The 16494-nt window shown below is 43.9% G+C and overlaps 2 protein-coding genes across 6 annotated transcripts in view; one reads left to right on the top strand and one right to left on the bottom strand.

Annotated features, from left to right (window-relative positions):
* The window catches only part of LOC119548440 (homeotic protein female sterile), a 95261-nt gene extending 81427 nt beyond the window's left edge, over positions 1-13834 (top strand). For 2 of the 3 annotated variants that reach the window (XM_037855699.1, XM_037855698.1), the window contains exons 5-14: positions 2410-3259; positions 3317-4764; positions 4822-4995; positions 5050-6412; positions 6766-6951; positions 7009-7334; positions 7401-7680; positions 8002-8322; positions 9054-9380; positions 9451-13834. In XM_037855699.1, coding sequence (XP_037711627.1) covers positions 2410-3259; positions 3317-4764; positions 4822-4995; positions 5050-6412; positions 6766-6951; positions 7009-7334; positions 7401-7680; positions 8002-8322; positions 9054-9380; positions 9451-9482 — 5307 coding nt within the window. In that variant the 3' untranslated portion in view covers positions 9483-13834. The remainder of the gene's footprint in view (positions 1-2409; positions 3260-3316; positions 4765-4821; positions 4996-5049; positions 6413-6765; positions 6952-7008; positions 7335-7400; positions 7681-8001; positions 8323-9053; positions 9381-9450) is intronic. The other variant, XM_037855700.1, reaches the window with a different exon arrangement.
* Positions 13696-16434, bottom strand: LOC119548443 (borealin). 3 transcript variants are annotated; one of them, XM_037855703.1, is made up of 3 exons: positions 16297-16434; positions 15219-15478; positions 13696-14269 (listed from the first exon to the last, which is right to left on the bottom strand). In XM_037855703.1, the coding sequence occupies exons 2-3, from the start codon at positions 15472-15474 to the stop codon at positions 13866-13868; spliced, it is 660 nt and encodes a 219-aa protein (XP_037711631.1). In that variant the 5' UTR covers positions 15475-15478; positions 16297-16434; the 3' UTR covers positions 13696-13865. The 3 variants fall into 3 exon arrangements, with proteins under 3 accessions (XP_037711631.1, XP_037711630.1, XP_037711633.1); XM_037855705.1 differs by lacking the exon at positions 16297-16434 and adding an exon at positions 14981-15126 and having other exon boundaries at positions 14166-14269; positions 15219-15688; XM_037855702.1 differs by lacking the exon at positions 16297-16434 and having other exon boundaries at positions 13698-14269; positions 15219-15641.
* Between the last annotated feature and the right edge of the window lie 60 nt (positions 16435-16494).

Here is a 16494-nt window from a genome sequence, read left to right as displayed (position 1 = left end):
TCAAAAATCGCCAGGTTTCAGGTAGCTTAATTAAGTTATTTTATTTATTCACATAACCCCTAAGGCCTGGAAACCCAAAAACATATTTAAATCGAAGCTTTTTATACCCGATCCCAGTGAGATACGGGTGTTGACAAACCCCTTTTTCGTTGCACAGCTGCTGGCTTGTATCTATGTATCTTTCCCTGCGATTTACCTGATCTGATCATTTCGGAAGAGTCTATGGGTCACAGCGCGCCAAAAACGGAGTTCAAGACGGGGTGGCGAAGGGGGAGGGGCAGAGGAGAGATAAAGCCCAGACACGTTTTGGACATTTTCGCGGCTGCACGCGCTGAGCGCCTTTGTTGTTTTTGCAACGGCTACCGTTGCTCTTGTTGTTTACTTAATCATTTGACTGATATTTTTCGGAGTGCCTTCACCCCGAAATTCGTGTTCGGGAGCAACTTTTCCTGGTCAAGCTTCCTTCCAATTCCAAACAACAAAAGCTCGCTCGCTCTCTCTCATCCTCTCTCTGTGTGTGTGTTTTTGGGAGATCAACGAACTGCTTTGAAATGCTTTTGCACCGATGACGTAGCAGCTATTTGCAATTTCACATAGTTGCGATTGCGCTTCGTTCTATATTGTTCTTAATTGTTGTTGCTCCTGCCTCTCCCCCGCTCTTCCACCCACACACACACCCACACAAACAGGTGCACAATGTGATAACGCATATAGCCGGTAAACAAAACTGAAAAGAGAGTGCCGCGAGAGAGCGCGAGGAAAGCTTACTTTTTGGCAAAGAGAGCAAAGAAGCTTCATTGTTGTTCTTCGTTGTTGTTGCTGTGCGTTTTTTAACACAATTGCATTCGAAAAATGTGTGCTTATTATTTCGGCAACTTTGTGACTGTGCGAACGTTCTGTGTTCTGTTTTTCTGTGTTTCTGTGATTTTCAGTAAGTTATTTACGCCTTTTGGCCCGAATTGAGTCACCTAGACGACTCCCCAATAAGCCTCAATAAATATTGAAAAAAAAACAAGAACCAGGAGCCACGACAAACCAAAACAAAAGTGAAATGCCATTGACATTTGTCCACGCGAAGTTGAAGTTGATTGACCTTGAATTGCCATGTGTGCGAGAGAAACAGCTCGAAAAGAGAGAGGGGGAGAGAGAGTGGGTGGGCGGGTGCTGGTGGGAGGTGTGCGTGGATATCCCAAGGAAAACGAAATCCTTACCATAACAATAATATTTGAATATGACCAGGGCTTTTCGCGTGTTTTTCGCAAATGTCAATGACTCTGCTTTTCAAACGCGCGCGTAAAAATAACACAAACATAGAACCCTCGTATGATAAAATGCGGTTTATTGCACTTCCATTGTGTCAATACAATGATTTGCCCATTTAAAAATACAGTGTCCAGTGTGTTCTCCCCTCTCTTTCTGCCGCACTCACTCCGCCACACACAAAGTGTGCCGATCTTCGTGCTATAATTATTATTATTACTGCCTGTGTGTCATAATATGCATGCGCTTTTTGCACGGGATGCTTCCGCATCATCGCAGCTTAAATGTCGTCGATAAAGTGGGCGCGATATGAATGAAGTTTTTTATATTCGGAATATGTATCTCACAGATGCGAGCCATCCGAGACGGCAATGATGAGTCTTTATAAGGCCTGTCACAAAGTAGAATACAGGATTAATAATCACAAGTAGAGTGAAATATTTCAGTTGTAAGATTAGGGATTTTCAGTGTGCCAAGGAAATCCGTATGCAGTAGTAGTTCCTCTATAAAGTGGTAGAATTCCAGTGAGGTTTTTATATTGTCTAACGAAATTTAAAAAAATTATTATTCCATTGAACCGTTTTCAATATCTTAAAACAAATAAAATAACTCTTTTTGATTAATGGTTCGGCACTTTTATATATTTTATCCTTCGTAGTAGTTCCTCAAAATATCTTTTTTTTATAAAGTAGTAGAATTCCAGTGAGTTATTAATATTGTCTAACTAATTTAAAAAATTAATATTCCATTGAACGTTCTCAGTATCTTAAAATAAATGAAAAAAACTCTTTTTTATTAAAGGTTCGGGACTTTTATATATTATAACCTTCGATCAAAAATTAGAAAAAAGTTATAAATGGGTCAAATAACTCAACTGATAGTTAAGTAACTGTACAAAATGTTTAACAACATTTAAAAATAGTGAAGCGTGTTTTAATGTTGCTTTGGTTACTAATTAATAGTATAACTTACCTTAAATGGAAAGTTGTGAGTAATTTGTTGTTGGGAGAGTTTTTACTTTATTTTCAATCTAGCATATTTTAGATATTATGTAAATTAATTAAAACAACTATCGCAACATTTTGATCCCTTCGAAAAATCATAATCTAAAATCTCTAGTAACACCCTCTTTTGATACTTTATTTTCAGTACCGTGAGATTTGTGACAAGGGCCAAAACCGTGATATATCCTCAACGTCGACGAACAACAACAACTCCGCGACAACGACCAACAACAACACGAACAGCAGCAGCAGCAACAACAACAACAACACCAGCAAACCGCAAGCAACCTCAACCCGCTGCAGCCGCTGTGCCACGGACAACTGCTCCATCCATCCGGTGCAACAGGGCGAGGTCTCGTCGACGGAACCCCCGCTCCCGGAACCCTCGCTGCTCCTCGGCCAGGTGCCCGAGATATCGGCGTACTTCGAGGCCCTCGAGCACTACATCAGCGGCGTCGGCTGGGTCCTGCTCCAGGTGAACGCCAACGGCATCATTGAGTCCTGCACGCAGAACATCCGCGACCTGATCGGCTATGAGAAACAGGAGCTGTACCACCAGCCGCTCTACAGGTACCTCTATTCGGGGGATCACACCAAGCTAGAGCCGATCATCAACAACATGTACAATCCGAATGGCGGCGGTAGCAGTTCCGCCAGTAATCCTGGGCCAGGTGGCAGCGCTGGTGGCTCCTCCGCGGGCGTTTGGGGCGATCTCGAGGAGCTGAACAACGGCAATGCCTCCCAGCAGTCCGCAGGGTCCAATTCCAGTTCCGGCGGAGCGGGAGGTCAAGGAGGAGGCGTAGGAGGAGGAGCAGCGGGAGGAGGAACTGCGGTGGGCAAGTCGAAGCGCAGCATCTCCACCAAGGTGCGCATGCTAGTCAAGGACACACGCACTGCCACCCAGACGTCATCAAATTGCGAGGAGAAGCCACTGAGGCAGTCGGGCCATCAGGACAAGTACGAGGAGGTGGTCCTTATAGCGGCTCCAGTCAAGGGTGAGTACGGAAATACACTCAAATCCTTACCAAATCCTTAAACCCTAATATTTCCAGATGATGCCGATGCCAGCAGCTCGGTGCTGTGCCTGATCACCCGGCCGGAGGACGAGTCTCCGCTGGAGATCAACATCCAGCAGCATGTGCAGCAGCAGCCGATCGAGCAGATGACCTTCAAGGTGGACATCCATGGCAAAATACTCAACCTCGATGCCACGGCCCTGCGGGAGCCGTTCAAGCAGCACCTGCAGACGTGGGTGGGCCGCCTGTGGCAGGACCTGTGTCATCCGCACGACCTCTCCACGCTCAAGTCGCACCTGCGCGACATCCAGGATTCGGTCAGCGCCAATTCGCCGGGTGCTGGACCGGGCACCAGTGTGGTGTCGCGCCCGTTTCGTTTGCGATTGGGCGCCCCGGATATCTATGTCCATGTGAAGGCCAACTCGAGACTGTTCCTGAACCAAACCCCCGGCGAGGGCGACTTCATCATGTCCGTGCAGACGCTGCTCAACTCGGAGAACGACATGAACAGCAGCAACACGGGAGCGAGCAGTGGAGGATTGGGTCTGGGCCAGTTGTGCGCCATGGCGCCGAGTCCCTCGCTGGCCAGCTCCCTGCTCAGCAGCCTTTCCATGGACGGCATGCATGGAGGAACCGGTCCGGGTTCGGGTCCCTCCTCCTCGCCGGCGGCCTCTGGCCTGCTGCCCACCCATCTGCTGGGCGGACTTGTGGGCGGTGGCCAGCAGGGCGGCGGTGGCAACAGCACACAGACAACGAGCGTGGGCGGACCACTGATGAGCAGCGCCATTATCAACGGCAGCGGTCTGCAGCAGCAACAGCAGCAGCAGCAACGATCCAGCGCCAGCTCCTCGGCCAGCTCGTCAGCGAATGCGCTGGTAAACGCGTTCACCGCCTCGCCGGCACAGGCGGATCCCAGCTTCTATGGAAGCGATACCTTCGAATTCGACATTGCAGCACATTCCTCATTCGAATTGGATCCCAGCGGCGTGGGACCCTGGACCGATTCGCGTCCCAATTCGAGAGCCTCGGTGGCGACGCCAGTCAGCACGCCGCGTCCTCCGTCGGGACACGGATTCAGTCCGGCTGTTTGCGCCTCCCCGGCCACACCCTATCAGCTCTCCTCGCACTCCGCCGCCAGCCTGCCATCGCCGCAGTCGAATGCCAGCGCCGGCGGAGGCAACTATGGTTTCAACTTCCACTCCTTCGAGACGGGCGATGTCAAGCCCGAGAAGGATGTCCAGCAAAGCCAGCAGCAGGTTAACAACAACAGCAGCAGCAGTAATCCTCTAATGGGCGGCGGATTACCCAATGGAGTTGGCGGCTTGTTGCTCTCCCAGCAGCAGCAGCAGCAGCAACAACAGCAGCAAACACCGCCGCAGCAACAGCAGCAGCAGCAACAGGAGTCCTCGGAGCGATTGCGCCACCTGCTGACCAAGTCGCAGAGCATGGCCGGCGGTCTGGGAGGATTGGGTGATGATGAGAAGGTGAGTGCACAGGCCCATTGGAGTGAAAGTTTCAATATGAACTGGACCATTTTACAGTACTTCAAGCCGGAGGGCACCGATGAGGAGAAGCTCGCCGGCGGCAGCTTCAAGATGGGCGGCCAGCCGGGAGGTCTGGGCATGTTCGGACCCATGGGATCGATGGGACGAGGTGTGGGCAACTCCAGTATGCTGCACAAGGCAGGCAATTCGCAGAACCCCATGCTGCTCAAGGTAAGTGATTGCTATGACCAGGAGAAAACCCTTAATGAATTCCCTTAATTGCAGCTACTCAACGAAAAGACCGAGGAGGATGATGGCAACGGATCGGGTGGTGGACCTGGTTCCATGAACAACTCCCGACAGAGCGAGCTGATGCGCCAGCTGAAAAATCCGGATGGAGGTGGCCATGGCATGCACCGTGGCAGTGCCAGCGGCAACATGAGCACCGAGGATCTGAAGGCCATGCTCAAGATCCAGAGCGATCCGTCGCTGAGCCGCAAGCGATCGCTCAACGAGCCCGACGACGACCCCTCCGCCAAGCGGTCGGAGGACAAGCCCAGCAAACTGTGCACGCAGAACAAGATGTTGGCCAAGCTACTGCAGAATCCGCCAAAGATACCCAAAGCCCCCAATCCCGAGCAGCCACTGCAAGTGAAGACGCTGCCGGACATAACCAGCTCCACGGTGAGCAGTACGCTGGCCGCGCCGGGCAACCTCATTAGCGCTGGCAGCACGGGACCCAAAGCGGCCGCCAACCGCAACCGAAAGCAGCAGCAGCAGCAACAGCAGCTGCAGCAGCAGCAGCAGCAACAACAGCAGCAGCAACAACAACAGGCCGCCGGCATTCCTTCCCAGCAGCAACAACAGCAGCCAAACGATGTCTACCTCAGCCAGCAGCAGCAACAGCAACTGCAGCCGCCGCAGCTGGCCTTCCAGCACCAGCAACAGCAACTGGCGACCACAGCAACTACCTCAATTACCACAGCGGCCTCCACTTCGGCTGCGGCGGCTGCAGCTGCGGCAGCGGCGGCCATTCTGGGCGATGGCGACTCGGAGCTGTCCAAGCTGCTGGACAGCGTAATGGAGTACTATCCGGATGATACTCCCATCGTGACGAATGCCCCCTCAGAGGCGTCGGCCATCAACGATATCCAAAAGTCGCTGATGCAGGACGTGGAGTCGACGGCCTTTGGCAACGACCTAACCCAGCAGCTTATGATGAGCCAGCAGCAACAGCACCAGCAACAACAGCAGCAGCAACAGCTTCTGGCGTTGCAGCTAGCCCAGCAGCAGCAGCAGCAGCAACAGCGACAGCAACATCTGCAGCAGCCGCCCGCCTATCCGGGAATGCTGAACATGCAGCAGCAGCTGAACAACCAGCAGCAGCAACAGCAAAACCAGCACATCATGCAGCGTCTGGAAGCCATGCGCAATCAGGGCAACCAAGGTTTCCAGCGACCACCGCCCATGTACCCTGCCCGAGGACGCGGTCCCATGAACGCGGTTGCCACGCCGGGGGGCGTGGTCTTGCCTGCCCAGCAGCAACTGCGCAACATGCGACAACAGCAACAGTTGGCCGCCGCGCAGCAGAAGGAGCGATTGCTGCAACAACAGCAGAAGCAGCAGTTACTTGTGCCCGAGAATGCCAGTGAGTAGTAGGGAATGTTGACTTTTATTTAGGATAACAAAAAAGATTCCATTTTTAAGAAAGAAATCTATCAGGTGCTAAACAAATTGTGTAGATTGTGTATCACCTATATAATAATCGTTCCTTTTTTCAAAAAGTTATTTAAGTGAGAGCTAGTGCCAGCCTATTGTAAATGTATCAATTTGTAAATTACCTTAGCTAATTTTTTTAACCATGGACTTTATCTTAATGTGTTTAATATTTGATTATTCTTAAGATATTTTTTAAACGATAGTTAAGATCAGCCTCATGTCTTTCGAATTTAAGGCTTATTTTAATATGATTCTTTATCCTATTTTTATCTTCATTTTCAGCTGGCATGAATGCGGGCTTGAACAACATTGGCTCGCTGCTGAACACGACTGTGGCTCCAAATGTGTCCCTATCCCGCACGAACCTGCCCTCAGACGCCCAGCTCAGTCCGAACTTTGCGCAGACCCTGATGCAGCAGCAGCTCAGTCCGGGTCGCAGCGCGCCCTACAGTCCGCAGCCCAATCAGGGTGAGCTAAGTTCAAAATTCCTAGGAAGTCAAGTACTTAAGGTTCTTTTTTTTCCAGGCTATGCCCCCCAGTTCCCGCAGCCCGGCCAACGTCTCTCCCCGCAGCAGCAGCAGCAGCTCAGCCAGCAGCAGCAGAACAGTGTCCAGCAGCAACAGTTGGCCTACCAGCAGCAGCAGCAGCAGCAGCAACAGGTCGGCGATGGCGGACGTTCCAACACTCCGTTTGGCTCCAACTCGGGAATGCAGTCGCCGGGCATGCAGAATAGTCCACAGCAGTGGGGAGCTGGCGGAGGAGGAGGCGGTGGACCAGGCGGTCCGCTGCCAGCTGGCAACGCCGGAAGAACGCTGCAGCAGCACAACCCGATGCTCATCGCTCAGCTGCAGGTGAGTGTCTGAGATTTGAGCCAGCCAAAGCAGACCTATTAACACCTTTCCATGGCCGCGCTGCAGGGCGTGAGTCCGTATAACGCGCGTCAATACCAACAGAACCAGAGACGCGGCCTCAACTCCCCGGGAGCCGTCGGACCCGGCGGCAATCCGGCAGCCCAGGCTGCGGCTCTGCAGCGGCAGAACTCGTTCCAGGGACAGGGCGGTGGCGGGGCCACGACGCCCGACGGTTTCGGTGGCCCACAATCGCCCTACGGCGGCAATGTCAACGTTTTCCAGCAGCAACAGTTGCAGCGACTGCAGCGGCAGGGCAGCGTTCCGCAGGCCACCCAACATCTGCCAGGTAAGAAGGGCACCGGGGATGCGTACTGGATGAACTATTGAACTGAGAACTAGGCGTTTGGTTTATTTATTACGAGTAAACAAAATGTTTTAGGAGCAATTAAGGGGGGAGAACTACAGCTAGCATAGCGAGACGTATCTCTTGTGATTTAAGCACCCCTTAATCCACATACTAAACATTAAAATACATACTTAGACAGCTTTACACACACACTCTCTCACATAACACATACAACACACACACACACACACACACTTGATAATCTGAACTAGTTTTAATCAAAGCCAAACGAAACCAACCAAAACCGCTTAACCAAAACAGGCTCGCCTCGCTTTGGCTCCTCACCGGGCAGCAGCAACACCACTGATAGCTCAGCTGCCGCCGGCAACCAGCAGCAGCAGCAACAGCAGCAGCAGCAGCAGCAGCAACATCAGCAGCAGCATCAGCAACAGCAGCAGCTGATGAACGGGCTGAGCATGTCGCCACATCCGCATCCGGCGATGATGGGCGTGGGCGGCATGGGCAGTGGCGGTGGCAACGGCATCATTGGCCTGGGCGGCGGGGGCGGCAGCTATGGGGCCACCCTTGGCGGCTACGGGCAACCGCAGCAGGCGAATGATTTCTATGGTCGCGCGCAGACCGGTAAGCCTGTGTGCTCTTCTCTATCTCTGAAATACAAACTCAAACCATCATCTAAATATCTCACGCGTTCGCTGTATAAATCACCCCGCCTTGAATTCTGTGTATATAGTATATATATCTGGCTGTATAATCCATTGCCACGCATTGTAAAGCAAATCCAAATTTTGGGCGCATTCTGTATATACATTTAAAAGAAAAATCTACTTGTAAGCTGGAAACCACACGTATCAACACCCCTAACCCATCCACACACACACATATATATCTTCTATAACTGTACGATCATTGTAATTAACCTATTCCTTATAAGACAAGTTGGTGGAGCTGTTCATAATATCTAGCATACAGGCGCTGCACCCCCACAAAGAACATTCGGTGTACCTAAAAATTCCTGTACAATGTTTAGCGATAAGAAAAAACCCCAAAGAAAAACCCAAAGAACCTTAAAAAACTAGAAAATGAAGAGCTAGCTAATTTCGATGAAAAATTGATCGCTGCTATAGGATTTTATGTTTATTGATACCGCCCACCTAGCCAAATTATATCCCGATCCCAATTTTCAGTGTGCCTCAACCTTTGTGTTCCATGTTGTATTTTGTTGTGTATGTTTTGTATTTATTTTATGTTTTGTGTCTAGAATTGAGCCAACCAAATGTGACTAAACCGTATATATATACTGTTTTGGATCGAAGATCCCCAGATCACTCATACGTTCCCTTTGAATCTTTCAGCTGGCGGTGGCGGCGGCGTAGCCGGTGGCAATGCCAATTCCGAGTTTGTTAAGCAGGAGCTGCGAGCGGTGGTCAGTGTGCGGGCCCAGCAGGCGGCTGCGGCGGCCACGGGCGGAGGCGGCGGCGGCGGAGGAGGCGTGGCCCAGCGGGGGCAGACGCCGCAGAGTCCGCTGCAGCAGGGCGCTGTGATCGGGGGCGTTGGCGGCATCGTGGGCGGGGCCAACAGTACAAACACGATGGGCAACGTCACGCCCACGGGCAGCGGCAATGTCAACTCCATGCTCAACACGCCGCCAGATCCAACGCTGGGCTTTAGTTTTGAGACGCGTGAGTATAATTAGGATATATATTTCCTTTAAGCCCCAACTCCAAACCAATATCCTCTCTCTTTAAACAGCGGACTTCTTCACCAGCAGCGCTACGAGGTGACCCTAAGGTGACTAATTCAAACCCAAGGATCACATACAACCAATACTTCTCTTGCGCACGCATTTATGGCTCTATTTAACAAAAACAAAAAAAAAAACAATAGGAAATCAAAGGATGGAAGAGGGGAGGCATGTAAATCTAATTAAAAATATTAGCGCAGCACTATTTAAAAAATATATACCTAAATATATTTATTTTATAATACTAGCAAATATTAATTGTAAAGCAAAATGGGAACCTCGTCTAAAGAATTCGCGAAATCATAGTTACCAGACACAAGCTATAGTTAAATATTTTCAAAACCGCAAAACAACTTCAAGAAACGATGGTAAAATGATTAAAGAAATGCATATTTATTACGTTTAAAGATAAAGCCTAGTTTTAAGAGCTATATATACAAAAGAAGGAAAACAGAAACAAAGCAAAAACATAAGTAGTAACGCGTTAAGTGCTGACCGTTTCGAGGTGTTGTTAAATTGATATATGTATATTTAAAAGGAAATAACATTAATATTGTATGACATTTGGAGAGGCGTTGGCAGCCGCAGCAGTTGGCTAAGCTCTAGATATAACGACAAGCGATAATATGATGTATAGAATTTGAAGGGAAAACATGTAACATGTAACACACAAAACACAAACTTGCTGTATATTTAAAAGTAGTGTTGAATTTTTCAGTGTGATAATTTGTTAAATTTTATATACTAAATGTTGCTAATTTGTTGCTGCAAAGGCACGAGGACCTCCACGTCCAATGGCTTTGCTCTACCTTCTAAACATTTTCAAGCATCTTCGAACATTACTTCTCTTTGAACTACCAATTCACCAATCGTATCCCAAATATTTTTCTCTTCTACGATTAGTAAAACTGTCCCTGTAACTGTACATATTTTCACTTTACAATTTTTCTAAGTTGAGCCGCCTTAAATTTTAATTTGTAATTTAGTTAATGCTCGTTTAAATTTATTATAACTATTTTTAGATACTTTTATATCAAAGCGAGAAAGCAAAGCGCGCAAAGCAAAGTTGGCGTTGCAATTTCATGTGAAGGCTATTTTACAGGTTTTGTTTAAACTAATATGTAATTTTAACCATTTTTATATTAACTATTAAACATTAAATATAATACATTGGCTTGTATGATTCGAAACACTTTCAATGAACACTTTGCAAGCTTTAGCGGAGCAAAAACGTTTCACGTTTTCTATTATGTAATTTTTTATTGATTTTTGATTTTGTTTAAATCCGTAAGTCTATTAAGTTGGGTTCAATCGTTATAAATATTATTTTAAAGAAGAAACGATACAAATGCTATACAAATATTATTGATATAAATTTAGTTTATAATTTTATTAAAATACTGTTTAAACTGCAAAGCCCTAAATAAAAATTTATATACAATATATTAAACATTACCCGTTTTCTTTATTTATAATTTTCTGATTTCTTTAACAAATTATGATACTGAACAAGGCCCCAAAACAACGACAAACAACACGAATAAATGGAATACATGATTCAAGAATGCGGCGATATTAACACTTGGGAAAATAGAAATACCTCTCGTTAAGTTCAAAAACGTATGATAAAATACAAATTTATGAAAATATTGAACATAACCGAATAATCATTGAAATATATTGAGATGACTAAAGAAAGTGTAAATAGATTGCAAATGGTTCAGATAAAATTACTTCAACATCTATTACAGAAAATAATTTTTAGACGCTGCTAGCTAAATTACAATTGTCACACTCAAATAAATAGCTTAAGATGAGTTTTTTCTTTAAGAGGCTACATTTAATGCAATTAAATTAAAAATTAAAAAGCATGAAATGGAAAAGATGTCGGCCAGTTTTCGGCGCCCAGCTCTCCCCTAGTTTTTTATACTGACAAAACCTCAAACCAGGAAAGTATAAGTATGACAAAAGAATATACACAAGTATACTGCATTTAGCATTATATATACACCTATAAAAATAGTTTTAATGCCAGTTATTCATATATACCAATTCATAAATATATATTTATACGGTGTAAGGATATAGCAAATTTCACACACAGCAACACAAAAAGTACATATAAAGTGCATTAATGAATTTAAGCATTTAATGAAATTAATTAATTTATAAGCATAACGAAATATAGGGGACTATTTCGAATATATTTAAAATAAATAAATATTTACAAATGGTATAAACTTCATAGAGAATATAAGAAAATAACCCAGTACACTTAAATCTAACTAACCCCAATGCAAATAATATTTACGCGAATGCAAAGCAGACTTAATTTTGATAAGAATACCTACTTAAGTGCATATTTGATTTGGTAAGTTATTCTGTTATCGTGCACGGTTATCGATCCAGTTGTACATACAAAGCATCTTAGAATTTATCAATAAATTTAAACCAGTTTCATACCAGCTCTCGACACATGTAAGCTTTTTGAAGATATACATTTCGATCATCGGTGGTCAGATTGGTTTCGTTAGGCACATCTGATCTAAAAATTAATTTTATATTCCGGATCTGAATGGCGGGCGTCTCTAACCTATTTGATTATACTGTACAGACTTCATTTAACGAATGAATTTATTTAATTTGTATGCAACCTAGTACCATAAAATTTGTACCAAATCACACACTGACGATTTAAGATATTAGCCGAGGAACGAAAGAGATAAACAAAACAAATAATGCAACGCCCTGTACCCGTGCATAAAGCCTACAAAGATTTGTTAAACTTGATATTACAAATAAAATACTATTTACTAAATACAAAAGATGCCCTGAACCGCAATGAGTAGTGCCCAAACATACGATAAACGGAATACAAAAGTAATATATAAACTAGCATTTAAAGTTATAACGAATTCTAAAACAACAGCCTCAAAATATAGTTTTAAACAAAATAGCAAAAATAGCACAATTTTGTATAAAAGCGAGTAGAAATTTGTACGAACGCAAAATAGATCCACGAAAATTACCAGAACCGAGAGCAATATAAAATACAAATCTCACGCAGAATATGAAACACAACTACTCAATATTGGAATTATTTTCTCTTTAGTCTATGCAGAAAAGTAGTGGAGCGAAAAGGTCGGTTTGATGGAGGAGGCATCGTTGATTGGCTGTGTTAAAAAAAGAAAACAAAAGTTTGAAAGACCGAGGAACGTACGACGAAATAGGCCTACAAAATATGCGAAACTGGGAAGTGAAACATTTTCTAAAGTAGCAGTCGAGTTTGAGATAGTTGGTCGAGGTTAGCGTAGTTAGATGCGTTTGGGGAACGCTTGTAGGCTGGTTTTGCCACGTAGGAGTTTGGATTTATATTTATGCTGAATTTAAGGAAGGGGATCAGATCTTTAAGAGCAGGCAACTTAAGTTCAAATTGTCACATATTTTATTTTAGGCTTCGAAAAACAAAATATCCATACTTCGCCTATGTTATAATATCGTGATTTCGAGGGAAGACTGTACTGAAGTAAACGGCAGATTGTTTTAAAATTATCATGAGCATTTTTATTAGATTATACTCGTTTATGGCTCGTTTTACAAACACTATCAAACCCTATCCACACAAACATAATGAATGTTACAAATCTGAGTGTTATGTTGTTGTCATCTGTCACTGTTCGTTCACTGTCACTGTTTAAATGTATCGATTGATTGTCCTCATATGTTGTCTTTGTCTCTAAAAATCGTATTAAATAATTCAGTAAAAACAAGCGTATTTTAAGTATCTATATATGTACCTTTTGCTATGTACTGTATTTTTATGTATTTGTCACTATAGAAATGCATATAACACTCCCATCCACACTTCATATTTCACACTTACATACACGGGAAACCAAGAAAACAAATGCTAAATTTAACACTATATACACTAAAAATTAATAATAATTTTTAAATTAAATCTGTATATGTGTAAATGTAACTTTTGTCTAAGGATTCACATAATGGAAAGTGAAAGGGGAAATAACATTCGAAAGAAAACACAATATACTTTAGTTTAACTAAGTACTTATGTACAAGCATATTTGAAAATGTTCACAGACACACAGAACACATACATGCCACACAATAGAAAAATGTTTAAACAATTAAATTTGAAGTCAGTGGAGAGGAAATTCTGTACGCTATGTTTGTACTTACAAATCGATATATATATATATACATAAAGGTAATTAAATTTATTAATTAATTATACAACAAGAAGCAAGCTAACTGCAGCAACAGCAACAAGAACAACAGACACGTTCACTTAATGTTTAACAACTGAACAAAAACATTGAAAATGAGAAAATGAAAAAGACTAAATAAAATATTAATGAAATAAGCGTAACATTCTTGGTCACGTTGTTTCTATGGGAAGTGTTTAGGGTTTGAGTTTAGCCATCTTTGTGGCCATATCCACGATCAGTCCGAGATTGGCGTTCAGCGTCTTCACTTGGTTGAGGGTGTTTTCATCCAGCTGCATCAGCACTTCCCGCTTCACGGAATTAATCTTGTGAGGTTTGACGGTGATCACACCATTTTTGGTTGGAATGTGCACGTCGGCACAGCGATCCGGCTGCGTCTGGACGGCCAGGGGACTTCCGGCCTTCGAGAGGACCTGCTCCCCGGCCCGGGGCCATCGCACAAAGCTCATGGTATCGCCTCTAAGTGCCCTGTCGGCCGACTGCGTCTGGAGTCGCGAAAACTGTGAGAACTGCGAATTCTGTGGAGTCCGGGTACGAGCGCGACAGATGGATAGGCTACGAGTTGTGGGTGGCTTGGGAACTGGAAAAGATAGGTGGTTTAAGTAAACAAGAAAGTAAGTTAGCTTCGGCAAGCCAAAATATCTATACCCTTGCAGGTCCTTCCCGTGGTACCATTGTATGTACAGAGCTGTCCGATTTTTAGAAAACTAAAAACTAGTTACAGAAATATTAAGACAATGTTCCATTTTAATTTACTACCTTATATGTTTACCAAAAAAAAATAATAAAACGACCTTTGTATTCTTTTGACCGATCATTTCTGTGGAAGCTATGTATATGATAAAGTCGTGCGATTTTTTTTACATTTTATTTGAAATTATGAAATATTAAAACAATGATATTTCCAAGACTAGAAGTTAATATTTCAAAAACCACCAAAGTTATAACTTTTTATAAATATTTTTATGAGAGCTATAAGATATAGTTATCCGATCCGGCTCTTTCCGACTTATATATGTATATACTACCTGCTATACCATACCTTTAAAAATGAGAGACTAGTTCGCGTAGAAACGGACAGACGGATATGCCTAGATCGACTCGTCTAGTGATGCTGATTTATAAATTTCTGACCGAAATCATTGTACCCTCTGCAAAGGTATACAATAGAGGTGCAAAAAACATCGCTTTGCCGATGCTTTAACAGGAAAACATCGATGTAACATCGAAAAACATCGATGTTTCTGCACCTCTAGTATACAAATATGTTTGAACACTCAACAATACTAACCCAGTTGATTAATAATTATTTTATAAAAATATAACGGGGTGTCTTAGTAATCGCGCAACACTGAAGTTGCCTCAAATGTGTATTGCAGCTTATGAGAAACCCAACCTCAATCAACGCTTCGCGATTTTTTTGACACCCTCGATAGACTGGTAGCGGCAAGGAAATAAATTTTGTTATAAAAAGAACGAACGATTTATTGATCAATGATTATTTTATGCAATTATTTAAAAAATCTCACCTGCCCACTGATGCTCAGCGAAGGTCTTAATCTTCAATGTCGCGAAATCCGACCATTTCATCTGGAGCAGCTGCTTGTCAGTCCTACCGCGTATCAGCTTAATTTGGTTGTCCACCTCTTGCTTGTAGCGCTTGGCCAACTCATCGATCTGCTCCAGAGCGGAATCCATCCTAATTTGGGCCAGGCGCACCTTCTCTTCACGTTCAGCCTTCTGGCGCTGCTCCTGACGACGTGCTGATATCTTGGTGCGAGGCATTTTTCTATAGATTTGTTCACGTACTATATATTCGTTAATCTGTCAACTACTGATCCAAATATAAGTCACCGGGATCTTTGATAATGTGATGATATATTTTAAGTAAAACAAAAATATTTAAATATCAATAAAGAACAAAACAATAAACAAAATTGCAAACCATAATTTAAATTGGTACATTTTTGAATCCAGTCATCCAAGGTTTCGCTGGTTGCTCATGAAGAAATGCATTTTTTGGGGTAATATTCTAGAAGGGACTCATCCCCGAAACTCGCGAAAAAATTACGCTGCATGGATTTATTTTTGAAGAATTTACATGCAGAACAATTCCAGCACCTCGAGGTCATCCATTCAACTAATTTTATTGACCCAGTTAAAAACCCAACACTAAAAAAATTGAACGTATGTGGCACTACAAAAGAATGTAAATTATGACGGCTATTTAGTGCGCCATGCTATAACTATGTCTTATTTCGTTTATAACTCCCTTAACAAATTATTTTGAGTACGGGGTTCGAAGGATAAAGGGTGGCACTTTTCTAAACTAACAAACCAAGAATCCGATTCGTTTGTAATTGCGGTTCAAATACAGCACAAAACAGCATTTTTCCAACTTTAAGCTCTATTTTCTCAAAATCCTTTCGTAGGGGAACTTTTTCGTAAGCACAGTTCAAAATGTTGTTTCAATGCGAATACGATTTTCAAGCAGTCAACGAGATAAATTTTTGATGTTACACAGTCCAATTTTTTGGCGAATTTTGGGGGTGAGTCCCTTCTTCTAGAGGATTACTATTTTTGGTACTATATTCGATTGGGACTCACATTATAGAGCGCCGTTAGTTGCTGGGATGTTTTTCCTTCAGATACATAAAATTCGAAAGTTTCATCTGCAGCATCTGCCCATCAGTTCTGGCTCGAATCAAATTCAATTGGTAGTCCACACCTTGCTTACATTTTTCGACCATCTCATCGACCTTTTGCACAGTAGAATCAAATAGGACGCGCACCTTCTCATCTCTT

Source organism: Drosophila subpulchrella, chromosome 2L (genome assembly GCF_014743375.2).
Source record: "Drosophila subpulchrella strain 33 F10 #4 breed RU33 chromosome 2L, RU_Dsub_v1.1 Primary Assembly, whole genome shotgun sequence".
NCBI lineage: Eukaryota > Metazoa > Arthropoda > Insecta > Diptera > Drosophilidae > Drosophila > Drosophila subpulchrella.
The sequence above is the reverse complement of the archived record's forward strand: the minus strand, read 5'-3'. Positions and strand labels throughout refer to the sequence as shown.

Excerpts from the sequence above, each read along its gene's own strand:
- LOC119548443 (XM_037855703.1), bottom strand. The coding sequence starts at position 15,474 with ATGCCTCGCACCAAGATATCAGCACGTCGTCAGGAGCAGCGCCAGAAG. Across the intron at positions 14,270-15,218 it reads CGCTGAGCATCAGTGGGCAG|TTCCCAAGCCACCCACAACT; the intron begins GTGAGATTTTTT and ends TATCTTTTCCAG.